The sequence below is a fragment of the Excalfactoria chinensis genome, chromosome 1 (assembly GCF_039878825.1).
Source record: "Excalfactoria chinensis isolate bCotChi1 chromosome 1, bCotChi1.hap2, whole genome shotgun sequence".
NCBI lineage: Eukaryota > Metazoa > Chordata > Aves > Galliformes > Phasianidae > Excalfactoria > Excalfactoria chinensis.
The window spans coordinates 130498352-130513614 of record NC_092825.1 but is presented as its reverse complement, the minus strand read 5'-3'; the positions used below and the strand labels follow the sequence as shown (position 1 = coordinate 130513614).

General features: G+C 36.8%; 1 protein-coding gene across 3 annotated transcripts in view; it reads right to left on the bottom strand.

Moving 5' to 3' along the window:
• Positions 1–15263, bottom strand: part of TUBGCP3 (tubulin gamma complex component 3) — a 42228-nt gene that overhangs the window by 14898 nt on the left and 12067 nt on the right. For all 3 annotated transcript variants that reach the window (XM_072360156.1, XM_072360140.1, XM_072360148.1), the window contains exons 4-10: positions 14891–14968; positions 14091–14308; positions 10915–11087; positions 8673–8791; positions 5118–5243; positions 1971–2039; positions 782–914 (exon numbers count right to left, since the gene is read on the bottom strand). In XM_072360156.1, coding sequence (XP_072216257.1) covers positions 782–914; positions 1971–2039; positions 5118–5243; positions 8673–8791; positions 10915–11087; positions 14091–14308; positions 14891–14968 — 916 coding nt within the window. The remainder of the gene's footprint in view (positions 1–781; positions 915–1970; positions 2040–5117; positions 5244–8672; positions 8792–10914; positions 11088–14090; positions 14309–14890; positions 14969–15263) is intronic.

Here is a 15263-nt window from a genome sequence, read left to right as displayed (position 1 = left end):
TACTTGCCTCTCTCGGATGTTCTGTGTGCAAATACAAACACAAATGTATCCTTTCTGCTTCGCAGTTACAGTCTCCTCCATAGTTCCACTTATAGGTAACACCCCCTGTCATCTTCCAATTGAAAGTAAGAAGTTGCCAAACAAATAAAATAAAATATATCCAGCACTTGTTTTGCTGTTGTGCTGCAGTTTAAAATGTCCTTGTAGAACAGGCCTAGGCTGGTTAGTGACCAAGCTTTGGTCAACTCCAGCGCCACTCCCCAGCTCTTCCTTGTGGCTCACTCCCACAAACTTCTTTCAAATTTGGGTAGTTTTGCTGTTTCACATCAATCTAAAGACAAGCTGCAAATTGCTGCCATATGTCAGCTTGTGTAGAAAAATACTCATACCCAGTGAAAAAGCTGAGCTAGTCATTTTGTAGCATTGGTAGGCTTTACCACAGTATAATATTCTCTGAAAGACAACTAAAATTGAATAATTGAAAACAGTGTGAAAGGTATGTCCCTAAAATTTGAAGGATATTTTCAGCATGTCCTAGTTTAATAATAATCTTTCAAACAAACAAACAAAAAACCCACCAAGACATTTAAGTGCATCAACAAAGCACTCGAATACATCAGTTTTCTGCTTGAAGTAAGAAAAGGAGATAATGTAGAAGATGAGCGACTCAAATTTTTCCAAAAAGTGCAATAGCAATATTAGTGATATCCACAGTTAGCAGGCACAACCACTCAGAAGTTAAATAACTTCCCCCAAAATGTTAGATGAACATTAAACAGACCTTGACAGTGATCGACAAGTGCTGCAAGGGTCTTTAACCTTATTTTAGGATCATATGTCCAGACGAGAAGACGACGAAGTGTTAAGCTGCTCTCAAGTCCCAAATTTACGCCCTGATCATCTTCCAATTGGAGCTGATAAAATAGACAGACGTATCAAGGAACAAAACTGGAAAGCACTGAAGCATGAAATGACGTTTCATAGGTTTTTTTCTGTAATTAACATTTTACTAATAAAAGCACAAAGAACAGAGTGGGGAAAGCAGAAAGAAGTTCATGGTGATGGCATTTGTCTTCTCAAGTATATTGAGCCCTGCTTTCCAGGAAGGGACTGGACATCTGCCTGCCTCTGGAAAGTGGTGAATGAATTATTCCTTTTGCTATGCTTGTGCACAAAGCTTTTGCTTTCCCCATCAAACCATTATTAATTCAATTATGTTTTTGCCGTGCTTCCATTTTCTCCCCACCTTCTAAGAAACAAGACCGAGTGAGAAGCAAGATAAGAACTTGGCTACTCACTGTGGTCAACCCAAGTGAGTGGCACTAGAACCTTCCTTTTTCAATGATATGCACCACCTCCCACTAGAGTCATCACTTATTTGAAAGGAGGAAGGGTAAAGAGGTCTGAAAGCCTTTTTTCAAAGAAATAAAATATTTTCATGGTGAAAAAAATTTTGGAAGTTATAATAAAGCTACAGCAAACCAAAAAATTGAACATATTATGTAAAGAGCAGGAAATAATTACAGAAAAATACAAGAAGTGATAATGACAATCACTCAAAAGTTATAAATGTTAAAGAACTGCCCTTGTTCCTCGCTTCTAAGCTACAAGTTGCCTGGAACACAGAAAGAACATTTTTCTCCTTTCTCAAAGATGTGTGATGCCAGTTGGGATCTGAATGACAGAAACATCACACAAGATGAAACTGACAAAAGTGAAGCAAAAAGGAACAGAGGCTTAGGAACACCTGTTACATTTCTTGCTCACGAAAAACATCAAATTTCTGAGAGAAAAATATTTATGAACATATATATCCAAAGAGTAAGTAATGTACAAGTTACAGAGTATCGCATCCATTGTTAATAGCATCTGTTGTACATCCTTCCTGCTCTAAAAGGATACCTATGTGTACACTTTAGTAGTTGCTTTCCTTCATGCTGTCTGAATAAGCTAAGAACCATCTAGTTTACCTGAGAATGCAAAACAGACAGAAGTCGGTAGTATTCTTTGAGTTCCTGATGTAAGGCTGCACAAAAACTCTGAAAGAGAAAGAAAAGGAAAAACTGTCAGGAAACATCTTCCTGGTTTAATGTAGGACAGCCCCTTTATCCTATCATCATACTGTGAAGGTAGTTAAAAGCTTACTTAAAGCAACTGAGCTACAAGGTTCACCACATAAGCTGAGTCTCAGAAAACTGGCCTACACATAGAGTGCTTCCACTAGAGATGTGCAGTCCTTTTCCAAGAGGGCATTACATAATGAAGAGCAGAATTTCAATTTCAAAAAGGCCTCTAATAAAGGAACGCAGAAGTTCCTTTATTAGTTAGTTAGACAGCTACCATTATGTATATTGTACAGGCTGTGGCATAAACAAGAAAACACAACAGTCATAAAAGAATACTTCCATTAAGTGCTGCTGTTCTGAGTAATCCAACCTTCTGTCCTTTTACTCATTGGCAGCAATAGATGATTTTTCACTTCACATAAAGGAAATGAATAAAACTGAGAATACACAAAGAAACTTAAAGAAAGCGCAAATGTTAATGAGTCAGAACTAAAGAAAAGACTGCTTTCTGTGAAACAATTCTAAGCACAGCTACTTTGGGTTACTCAAGTATAAATATATAAAGATAATTTTAAGATAGTTCTTGAACAAATACTCGTTTAGGAATAGATAATAATGCCCTACAGTTTGCGAGTCCCAGGTATTCTGTTTGTTATTTTTGTTCTTAAACTACTATGTAGACTGAAAACACAAGTGAAACGTTTTCCAAAGCTGAAATAACAATACAACTTAATTTTGGACCAAGTTGAAAAAATTTGGACTTTAAACAATAAATAAATAAATAAGGATGCTTTTGATATTTTAAGAATTAAGGATTACTCAGGCCCCTCTCTTCAACCCATTTTAAGCAAGGTTAAATAAAAAAAGAAAGAAAGAAAACCACCTCACACGAACCCAAGAGCTTCAAGTAAAATATTTATTCATTAAAATATGTACAGCGCATAAATCACTACTACAAGAAAAAAATTGATCTTTCCTGACAAAATGCCTACCTACTAAGACACTAAGAATCCTAGGGGAAAAAAAATACAGTGACAAAAATATAACAAACATGAATCTTGCTATTGTATGCTTTATTGAAGAAAAAGCCTTCCTTTCTTCAGCTCTACTTTATCAGTTAGAAAGTCATAGCAAATGCGTTTTATTCCAAGGATACTGAAGGGCAAAATGAAACCCCCTTATGTGTGATTGCACTTTTCATTTCTTCTCACTTGCTTCTTCAGTACATTTTGAAACTTATTTAAGCAGTATTTGTGAAGACAGAGGGCAGGGTAAAGCCTCCAATGAAACATCCGAAGGCACTGCAAGTGTACACAAAACTGAAAACACTATCACTGACTTTAGAGTGAAAATTTACATTCGGTGCCAATTCCAGCATTGAAAATCACAGATGGTTGTTTCCCAAAACACTACCCTGGAATTCTGATTTAGTCTACAGCAAGACAGGTCAGGAAAGAGAGAGAATGCTTGCTAAAGAAAAAACATTTTAAATGCCCGCTACCAAATGGGTGTTTTTTTCAAATGGGAAAAATGTCAAAATACAAGGCAAGTTTTATTTCATTGCCAATGATTTCTGAGGACTACCTAAAACTTACATATTAAGCAGCAAACACTGAAGTGCAGTATATAGATATAACTCTACTTCAATAACTGTTATTCCTGATATTTTGCCTGGTAAAAACAGCCATCTCATTCTACATACATCTTATCTTACACAAGCATTACCTTAGACAAGCATTCTTTTAAAACAGTAAGCAAATTAAGCTTCCATATGCACAAAACATTCTTGTGCATTAATTCTTAAAGCACAGTGTGAGGCACCTGAGATTGCCAGCTATGTTAGCAGTGAAGAGTAACAGAACACATTTTTGCCCAGATACTGACAGTAGGAGTAGAAATGTTTTTATTTGTACACTTATGCACTACAAATAAGGCAAGTATTTGCCTCAAGCAAAATTAACAGCGTTAGAGGTATGTAGATTCATCTAGCTACCTGCACAGCCCTCTTCTGATTATCTGAAATACCTACATATGGTAGCCAAGATATTGAACATTCATATTCATTGAAGAATTAAAGTTCTCCCCTTGCTGTGAGCTTGCAGAGATAGGGAAAATAAGCATAAGTATGGAGCTACTAGATAAATAACTCAAAACTTCACCCATATAAAAGGGTCTGAAGAAAATGTATATACGGTAACACTACTTTATAAAGCATGGAAATCAGCACTGGATCACTAGAAAATATTAATTTGTAGCTAAAAAGATTATTTAGAATAAGAGACAGAAGGGAACAGAATAAAACATTAGAATAGTAGGAAGCACTACAGTATCTCTACTGACCTCTTAAGAAAAATTAGACTGAAGGGAGAAGCACTTCAATTTCTTTGCAGATTAGGTAGGATGTAATGGCTAGAGGCAAGGACAACATTTCTGTCGACTCAGAAGGGATAATATCCAGTTTTACAGAGGAAGCAAGTGAGAGGAAACGAGAATGCCTTAGCAGTAAATGTGGTTTTGGGTATTACAGCAGCTGTGAAGTTACTGTAGACTACAAATCATGATGATGAAACCTATAAAAAAAAAATTGACATTCTTTTGATGCTGTATTCAAAAGAAAGGGCAGACGATAATGGGATATTTACATTTTTATGTAGAGTTAATTAGTTTTAACACATGACCATCAACATTAGCTGGCAAGACAACAGTGTCTTCTCATAGGTCACCTTAACAACTGAAGGAATGATTAGTTCAGAAACACCATCATCTCATTTAAGTAATGTTTTTGTTTCTAAACACACATAAGCACTTCAATTAAAAAGTGAGATGAAAAATAAAAAGATCCTATGCAAGAAACCCTCCTGCACTATTCCTCTGCCTTCAGTCTTTGACCCACAGTGGCAGTCCATAAAACGAGTAAATCGAAGGATGAATGATCCAAGCCACGAATTATCCAAAGTTTACCCAGCATTCTATTCCTGCATTCACTCAGTAGTTTCTAAGGAAATAAGAACAAAATACTGTAGCAAAATCAATTTTTTTCAGTGGACCTACCTGACCCACAAGTCCAAATGCACGATCTAAACTCCTTTGGTCTGTATATTTTCTTATTTTATTATGTAGCCATCCCAACTCTGCAAGTCTGCTTGTGGTGTCTCTGAGAGATTTGGACAAGCTCACCTATAAAAATTAACAGAAACAATATCTTCTAAGTTGAAGTCAAAGCATGCTGACCCATTTCTTCCCTAACATCTTTCTCATAAAACAAACCAATTCAGGAATGCAGTTTGATCTTTCACTGCAGGGATACTACCAAAAAGCAGACAGCTATGTAATCAGCATTAAGCATATACGTGTAACCCATGGAAAGGCAACAGCAACAAATAAATTACAGTCAACTCTGGGATCTTCTTTTACATTTAGCAATTATGACAGTAACAAAAAGGTGATGTAGTATCACACTTTCTCTTAATTTGAAAATCAAGACTGGAAATACTGGGTCTCTAAAAAAAGCTGCCAATGACTGAAACAAGTGAAGAAACCTAGAGAAAATAATTAGTTACTACTACACGTGAAACAAATCTTTAACAGTATAAGTAATCCAATGCCAGAGTAGGTATCAGAAACCAAAACTTAAAGAATGAGAATTCTAAGTTTAAGTTAGATCCACCAGTAACAGCTTTTACACAGTATTAAATCATGTCCATCTGAACTTTTTTACACTGTTTCTACTTTTTTTTTTTTACCTAGTGTCTCACTTCATGTTCCAAGCTTGCCTCAGTTCCCTGCAATACTACCACTATTTCCTGAAACAATACAGTTCTTCCTTCAGTCACCATCACTAAGGGCACTGCCTTCTCCTCTTGTTCTTGCTTGAGATGTGCTTCTACCCAATTTTGTCACGTTACCAAACAAAACATGTAACCAAGTTTTAAAAATTTTGGCAAAAGAAAACAAGGAATATGATTTATCCATTAGGCCAAGAGGCAGATGTTGACTTTTCACCCACAACACTTGGGCCCATCTTATCTTAACAGATAATTTTGTCTCTGAGAGCCACCAGGAAAAGTTCAAACACAAGCAAGAAAGAACACTAACAAACTAACACACTGATTAACATCTAGCTCACTCATTAAGTGTCTTAGGTAGTAGTACAGAAATATGCTTTGAGAGAAAAATCAGCTACAGAATGAGATAGCCAGCGTGGACTTGAACCAGGCAGCATCAGTTGGTACTAAGATCAGAGTTCAATTCTTCGCCTTCTTGTTTAGCCATACAAACACAGCTTCAACTGCTTGAACAATTTCTAAAGAATAAATTCAAGCCCAAACAAATATGGTTCAACACAGACAGAAATGTTGCCCACAGCTACAACATGCAAAAAGAACTATTCAGAATTCTACAGTTAGAGTGGTTGGAAAACATTAAACACAATTACACATCCGCTGAAATCAAATGAGGAGCAAGCAAAATTGGCTTAGTGTTATTATATTTGTATCTATTAGATCTAATCAGAAGCTTTCAGCTTATACAGTGCTGAATGTCATCAACATATCTAATATTAAGGCTGACATTAGAAAACATTCAAGTAAGAATCAACAGCTCGGCAAGTATGTTACTGTCTGGAAAATGACTTCATGTTACAAACATTTTTAAATAGAAGATTGTTTCCATTCTCTGTTTAGGCAAAATTGTGCAGCTATGGGAAAACTGTATGTTTTGACTTGTTTTCTTTTTCTTAACAAGCAGTCAACACAATTAGAGCAGGTAAGAGATTGCTGGTCCTCATACACCAGTAGGTTCCAGCTGCAGCTCTACTCTACCTATTCAGTCCTCATTATAGTTCAGTGTAAGTGCCAACAAAGAAGAAGGAGGGAAGACAACTGACTCCACAATTAAATCAAAGACAGATAAAGACATGAAGCTCTGAAGAAGTAGCATTATTGACCACAAAGGACTTGGATAATCAAAATCCCAGTGTTAACGGAATTAGGGGTTTGTAGTAACACAGTTTTCCACCTCAAACTAGCCTATGCGACGTGGAATTCATGCAGAAACATGGTAAAACCCATAGCACTAATTTTGTGACTACTCATTACATTTTCTCTATGTTCCTTTAAAAAAACCTGTTGCCCTATCTTTCCTTTGCCATATACAATCTAAGGTAGATAAGGAATGTAATTATCACAGTGCAAGTGTTGAGGAATTAGAAATTTTGCAGCATCTGCAGGTTTAAAACATGAGAACCTTAATCAATTTATTAACAAGATTTAATGAATATAACGTTTCCATTCCCATAAGGAGCCCTAAATGTCAGTATAAACCTATGGGAGGAACAATGATTTATGTCAATATTCGCAACTATTATAGAGGAAAAAAAAAACAGTTCAGATATAATCAACATCTTGGACATGAAATGGCCCAAACATAGTTCCCAACACTTTTGCACTTGTACTGTATATGCTCTTAATGCAAGTGAAATTTGAAGACACTGTCTTCTCATTTGAGCAAGAACATGAAAAGCAATTAGTGAGCTGAAACTGAATTGTGAAACAGTACCGTCTAAATACTGAATAAGATGTAAAGGCAACTAGAGCCAACTGCACGACCTCATCTGAACCAATGTAACTTGTAACCAAGTCCATAAGGTCAAATGGCTGCCTAGCATCCATTCTGTATCACAGGCTGCTGTCTTAGACCAAGAAAGATGTGGTCATCTTCTTGCCTGCATCTACTTTACATTAATTTTTTATGTACCAAGGAGGGCAAATGATGTCAAAAGTCCTCAAATTAAGCCATAACTTAGGAGTCTTTGTACTGCCTTAATATTTTGAGTCCATCTTATAAATTGTTGGCTTGATACCACCTCTGAACAACTTAGAAAATGCAGGTTTCTTCATGGAACTCAGTTCAGCCATTATTTTTAAATTTCTATTGGCACATTTATGTTGTTTTTTGATGCAGAAACACACGAGAACTTTCAGCCATCACTATGACAGCTGTTCTCTAATCTTGCTCATTCACTCAGCAGCCAGGAGAAAGTAGTCAAAAATATTTCCAAAGTTCTGATTTTACAATAATTTTTTTTTTTTAACTTTTCAACTCTGATATTACATTTATCCAAGATGATAATGATACTATTTGTGTGTCTAATTCTGAGCACGTGTAAAAATTTAGAGTAAGCAATATGCTAACAGTAACAGATATGTTCTTTCAAACATGCCATAATATAAAAGCTAGAGTTCTGTGTCTTTGCCTCTGGATGTAGAAGAGAAAGTCGGCAAAAAATCCACATGGACTTGAAGCACTTGCATTTCCTCCTCAAAAAAACAAAACCAAACAAACAAACAAAAAAGCAAACCTAAAACCCACCCCAAAACGAAAAACAAACCAAAAACCCAAAATGTTAATTTCATTCCATAATGCCCCTACATTTGTTTGACAGTGACTTTCTTTCCATTCATCTGAATGCATAAAGAAGGCACTCGGTTTGACTGAAAAGAGAAGGTTGTTTAATAATACCTGCAACTACCCTGTTAAAACTAAATAGCTATTCTTCCCTTAAAGATTTGTCTTCTCACATACAAAATACAAGTTCCCATACAGTACCTTCCCCTCAACTTTATAGCAATTTTCAGAATTGCACATTTTGATGTTTTTGCCATCTATTCCCTGGAAGACATACAAAACATCTCTTACAAGGTTTGCTTCAGTTATCTCAACAGAACCTAGAAAGGAAAAAAAGAAAAAAGGTGTTTAGATTTGCCAGAAAAATTCGATTAGATTTAATCACAACTTTAAAAAATTATGTGTAAATAACTTTTTAAGGACATTTAATCCAACAAAGTGAAAAGAAAGCCAAGAACTCCCCAGCACCTCGATCAGGTCATGCAGTGTGTTATATTTTAATGAATACTTCAGCAAGTTTTAAACTTGTTATCTTTTCTGATCCTATCAACACTGCAAGATTGGAAGTAAGCTTTATAATACGTTCACCTTTCTTAGAACAGTTGATGTTCTTAACTGGCTCTTACAAGAACAAAGTGTAGCATGGAGTATATCAGAGTTAATTCAGAATAGAGAGTCACTTGTTTATATGTGTCTTGAATGTCACTGTTCAGTGTAAAAAGGCGAATAAAAATCAGTCTGTCAGCTGCATAACAGCTACAGAGTTGACCAGCAGAAAGCAGTATTGTTTCCGAATCTTTGATTGAGGAAAGCTCTTGTTATCCCAGCATTCATTCTGCCTTCTGGCTCATATTTACAGTTGGAGGTTAGATTACATTTGACATTTAAAAAAAAAAACAGATTGAGAAAGATGTTATGCAGGCCACTGAAACTATTCCCACCTCTTCTGGGCTATAAAGCATCATCTCTTTTCTTGACTTCATTTAAGGCATCAAGAATGAAGCAATTTCAACTATCCAGACCATCCAGAAACTGAGATGTTAAAACATCCTTCTCCCAAACTTGACAGCACTCTTATTCTGATCAGTTTACCTCTCAAATAGATCCACCTAGCCAGAATAAAAGCAACAACAACAACAAAAATACATTCTTTTTTTGACAAAAGTAGCCATTGCCTTAAGGTGCTCTTCAAAACCCAGATTTCTTTCATAAGCTCTAAAAGTGCCCAAGTGTGGCTATTCCCTTTTAGGAACTCTCAGTGAAATCGTAAATAGCACAACAATGCTCCCAACTACACTGTCTATGTAGGTACAGCAGTAACCTACAGCAAACAACTTTAAAAGAAAAGAAAAACCTCTTAATTAGAAGAAATGATATTCACAGAAATATATCTTCTTAAAACCAGCTTCTCACATTCTGAGCGCAGTTCCACTTCAGCAAGTGACCGCATGTAAAAGAACTGTCGGGCCTTACACCTGTTCTCCAATCAAGAGTTGTGGTTGACCAGTTCAATGAAAGAAGTCCCTGCTGCTCTTTGTAGCAGTCAGTACAGTAGGAAGCAGGGCTAGATCTGAGAGAGAGGAAATGTGCACACATCCTCTTCCACACCAACACTACTGTTAATTTGGTTTCAGTGGCCAAATCTCATCCTCATCTACAACAGTGCAACTCTACTTGTTCTTTTTGCTTTGTGTCCTGTTAGCAGTTTAAGAACTCAGCTGTATTTTAACATGTTTGACATGTACTGCAGAGGCAAGTAGTTAGACTATTTTTTAGCTTGTAACTACTCATGGATTTCTACAGAAGTTACTAAACCAAAAGAATCATCTCATCTTTTTTCTTTTTTTTTTTCTTTTTTGCCAGAGCGCAGCAGTAATGTAGGATGACATCTATTATTAACTCTCTTACTCAGAAAAGTCTCCTATTTTTATAGAAAAAGTAGAGTGGGTTGAAACTTCCTCAGCAATTGCTGCAGAGACGATCTGCTAAGCAATTTATCCTCAGTTACACTTCTATAAGTACAGAATACATCCCTTAGACATCAGGTTTGCTGCCACTCAAAGAACTAAAATGGCAAAATTTATCTATTTTCAATTTTGTTGACAATAATTTTTTGGTAACTTCTTCAATTACAATCACTATAAACACCATACTAATTTAAAAGAAAAAAAAAATAGAATTAAAAGTTCTATATTCTAATGCACATTTCCAAAGTTTGAAGTACAAAATCACAAATGATTTGGTGTATTTCAGCAAGTTCTATAAGCTGATCTGTTGTTCTGACTTCCTAAAAGCATAGCATCTTTTCATCAACACTGGAATGACCAAGAATGCAGCTATGACCATTTAATTCTGACAAACACTGCAAGAAAGTCACAATCTATTAATAACAAAATGATTTCTATTGTAGAAAGCTAACTTTGACAGACACATCTGTGCTTACCACTTGTATCTCCTTCTCGCCTTGACCTTGGTACGCCACGTGAGACAGCATTTGAAAAGCCTTTTGAGGTAGTGCTTTGTAAAGAAGGCTGGCTTGCAGTTAGAGTCCATGCAAGACGTGACCCTAATTGCTGACGGAGGCAATCTCCAACACTTGGAGCTTGATAGGATTGTCTAAAGGGACAAAAGAAAGAAGTACCTTCAAAACTTTGACTCTATATCCATTAACTAGTTTGGGATATGCAAATTACAAAAGACACACTGAGCCTGAGAGCAAGGAATGCCTCTGCTCCCCCACTCACTGCATCATAATTCACGGTAAGGCCGTGCATAGTACTTAGCTGGACTGTAACTGATAAACAAGAACAAGGCCTGCAAAACACAGCAACTCTGTTGCGTTCAGCATTTTTAATGCTTCAACAGTACAATACTGAATTTAGCAGGTTATGGTTCAAAAAGTATATACTTCAAGAAACAAAAGGCAACATGTATAAAGAGAAGCAAAGGAGGAATGATGCTCACAGAACTATCCAATTTGGACTGCCCAGCTAACAAGGTAAATTTTTAGTACAACTTTCAGTTCCCCAAAAAGTTGTTTTTAATGAACATTTGCATACTAATTAGAAGTTAGAAGCAAACTCTGGCAACTCCCACTGGAATATGAGCCACACCTGCAAACATGATGAGGTACAATAACAGTCAAAAAATGCCCTGCACTTTGCTGATTCAAGAGGAAGAGTAAAATACTGAAAATTTAGATGAAAAGCTGACTCTGTCATCACAAAATCCCATGTAGGTAATCAATTTTGACACCAACCTATACCATTTATCAGATGCCCAAGGATGCTAAACTGATCTAAAACCAGTTAAAGGATTTCTGCCAACTTGAATCTAAATATGGAGTTTTTATTCTTATAAATATGAATAGGCCATTATAGTGGATAGTGGCCACCGTCAGCAAGTTTGCTGATGATACAAAGTTGGGAGGATTGGCTGACACACCTGAAGGCTGTGCTGCCATTCAGCAAGACCTGGACAGGCTTGAGAGCTAGGCGGTAAAAAAACGGATGAGGTTTAACAAAAGCAAGTGTAGATTCTTGCACCTAGAAAGAAATAATTGCATACACCAGGACAGGTTGGGGGATGACCTGCTGGAGAGGAGCTCTGCAGAGAGGGACCTGGGTGTCCTGGTGGACGACAGGTTGGCCATGAGACAGCAGTGTGCCCTTGTGGCCAAAAAGGCCAGTGGCATTATGGAGTACATTAAAATGAGCGTGGTAAGCAGGTCAAGAGATGTGATCCTCCTGCTCTACTCTGCCCTGGTCAGGCCTCATCTGGAATACTGTGTTCAGTTCTTAAGCATAGGAACTTAACTTAAACATAAGAAGTTCCACACGAATGTGCACAAGAACTTCATTACAGTGAGGGTGACGGAGCACTGGAACAGGCCGCCCAGGGGGGTTGTGGAGTCTCCTTCTCTGGAGATATTCAAGACCTGCCTGGATGCCTACCTGTGTGACCTGGTGTAGGGAACCTGCTTTGGCAGGGGGGCTGGACTTGATGATCTCTGGAGAACCCTTCCAACACCTACAATTCTGTGATTCTGTGATTATCTCTAAGACCTTGGTAAAAACAATACTGCTCATTACCATTGGGTAAGACCTTACATTAAAAACAATCCTTGTCAGTTATGAAGTAAGTTTTGTTGTTTTGTTTCAAAGTAAACAATTTGTAATGGCAATGGGATTGTTATATAACCACATAAAGATTAAAGTATGTATTTCCCAAGATAGGACTTATTCCGCTCTCCTTTCATCTCAAAAAGGAATCAAAAAGAAACCCTTATTTGCAAGGGAAAATCTCTTCCCCTTGTAACCCAGAGGAAGAGATATTTCAGTAGTCTCTAATGCCTTTTCTAACTATGTGTATGAGTCACCAAAAGGGGTCAAAAAGACTGGCTAGCCCAGGAATACTTAAAATTGAACTGCACACCTTTAACAAATTCTTTAGAATTCTCATGCCTTTCATCCAATCAAATGAAAGAATATCCCAAGGAATTAAACCATAAAAAAGGAAGCAAAAAAACAATGATATGCAAATACCAGTGATGTCATACAAAAGAAACACCAATAAATTTGGTCACTGCTCAAATACCATGCAAGAGGAAGCAGTAATAACGCATGCATGGGGAGTAAGTATAAAGATCAGAGTCCCACTCAAGACAGAAGGACCTAGTCTATGGATTCTGCTGCCAGCAAACTTGTAAGTCATCATGAAAAAAGAATTTGCAGCAAAAGGACACTGGCACAGACATCTCAGCAACTGCAGGATTCAAATAAAACCTTTCTTCTTTTGAACAGAGTTTTCCACTGCTATTTCTGGTTATCTTGGAAGTATCCAATAAGCATTTTCTCTTTATTATGGAAAACATCAAAACTGAACATGCAATCATAACAGTAATCAATGTCAGCAAATTTGAACATTTTAGAAAAGGCTTCATCTATCAACAATGTGTATTTTTTCAGCTCAGTATGCTGTACCCAAAAAGCAAATTTCACCTGAAATCCTGAGCTGCTGAGACAGAAAAGAATCCACCTATTTTGCATCTTTACCAAAAACTCTACAAGACTTCCCTTTTCAAGTCTCCTTGCTAGCCTCCTTAGCCAGTAGCCACTATGAATCAGAAATATTAAAAGCCACCTGAAAGGCTAAGAAGAATCTCTTGCTGCTGAAGAGCCAACTGTTAGTTTTATCATCAGTCATCTTAAAGCATACAGTATGAAAGGTAACTAACACACTGTAACATAATTTTCATCTTGGCAGAAAAATTATAAATTTCCCCTTCATTTATATGTTGTATCCATGCTTATATTATGCAAAGCACTACTCCCCACTGCTGCTAGAATGGCTCAATAGTGTATGACAGGCTAGGTATTTCCAGCTTCAGTAAGGCTAGTTGGGATGGAGTCTATTTTCATCATAGCAACGTGTGGTGCTGTGTTATGGATTTATGTTAGTCATTAGTCTAATTAACACCGATTTTTTTTTACTGTTAATGAGCAGTGCTTGCACAGCATTAAACAAAACAAAACCAAAAAAAACTCAGAAAAGGAAGAATAAGCAGCTCATCGCCAGTCTTCTCCAAACCTATTTATTAAAAAGAAAGGCTTAATTTACCCTGGAAGGAGCGACTGTGGAGTTGGTGTTGGGCCATTTAGGGCGTACAAGTTGATGCTGCTGATCCCACTGCTCCCCATACTGCCAGAACTCTGGGCAGACTGAGCGCTGCGGTCTTGGTAATTCAGTGGAAGGCTTTGAGGTCTGGCATAATAATAGGGAGTTGAGTGAGCATCCCGTGGCAATGCTTGAGCAAAAAGCGTGGCATAACTTGACACCTGAAAAGTGATTTGGAAAAAAGGAAAGACACGTGAATGGTCTTAAGCCATGTCTTAACTGCACTGCAACATTCAAGAATACAAAGAATACAAAGAATACAAAGAACTGAAGATCACAATTATGCAAAGAAAATAATTTTGTTAGAAGTAAGACAAAGGAGCAAGTCCCTGACTGTAAGGGAAAGCCCCTCTAGAAATGCAGTTTATTTTTGCCTGTGAATTGTCAATAGCAATAGCTGCAAAAATACTTTGGTGCTAACAAAGCTGCAACCAAAGAAGAAATTTTTCCTTTTTATTATTCCATTTCAAACTTACTAGCATATGAGCAGACATGACACCACCAACCACAAAGTAAAACCATCCAGCAAAGTCATTAGTCAGGCTACAAATGATAAAGAGCTCCTAATTATAAAAATGCAAATACTTGCATGTGAGACTGAAAGAAAGAATCTGTTTGACACAACCACACACACAGCCTAGTTTCCAGAAGTGCTTATTAGGTCTGGATAGCAGCTCTGTGACCTCTCAACTAAACAACATAAATTTACTTTTTCTCATAACCAACAATGTTTCCTCACTTACCTTGTTAGATTGTTTACGTGGGTCTTCACTGAGGCTAAGCAGGAGGTAGAGTATTGACCATTTATTTTTCAAAACGCCCTTTCAAAAACAAACAAACAAACAAATACAAGTTGGTCATAGTGCTCAATAGTTGCTGTTGTTTTTTTTTTTTAAAGTCATCCAGTCCACTGCACTGTGCACATATAAATGACTTTACCACACAATAAGATTAACCTTCAGTAAACTAGGAATATGCAATGTAGATTGCAAAACAGTATTATTATATGAACTTTCTCCACTGTGTTAAAAGCATGAACTCTCTCACCTGCTCTAAAATCAGCCAAGTATGCTCAATTTAAAATTCATAGATATGAATTCATAAAATTCATACAGA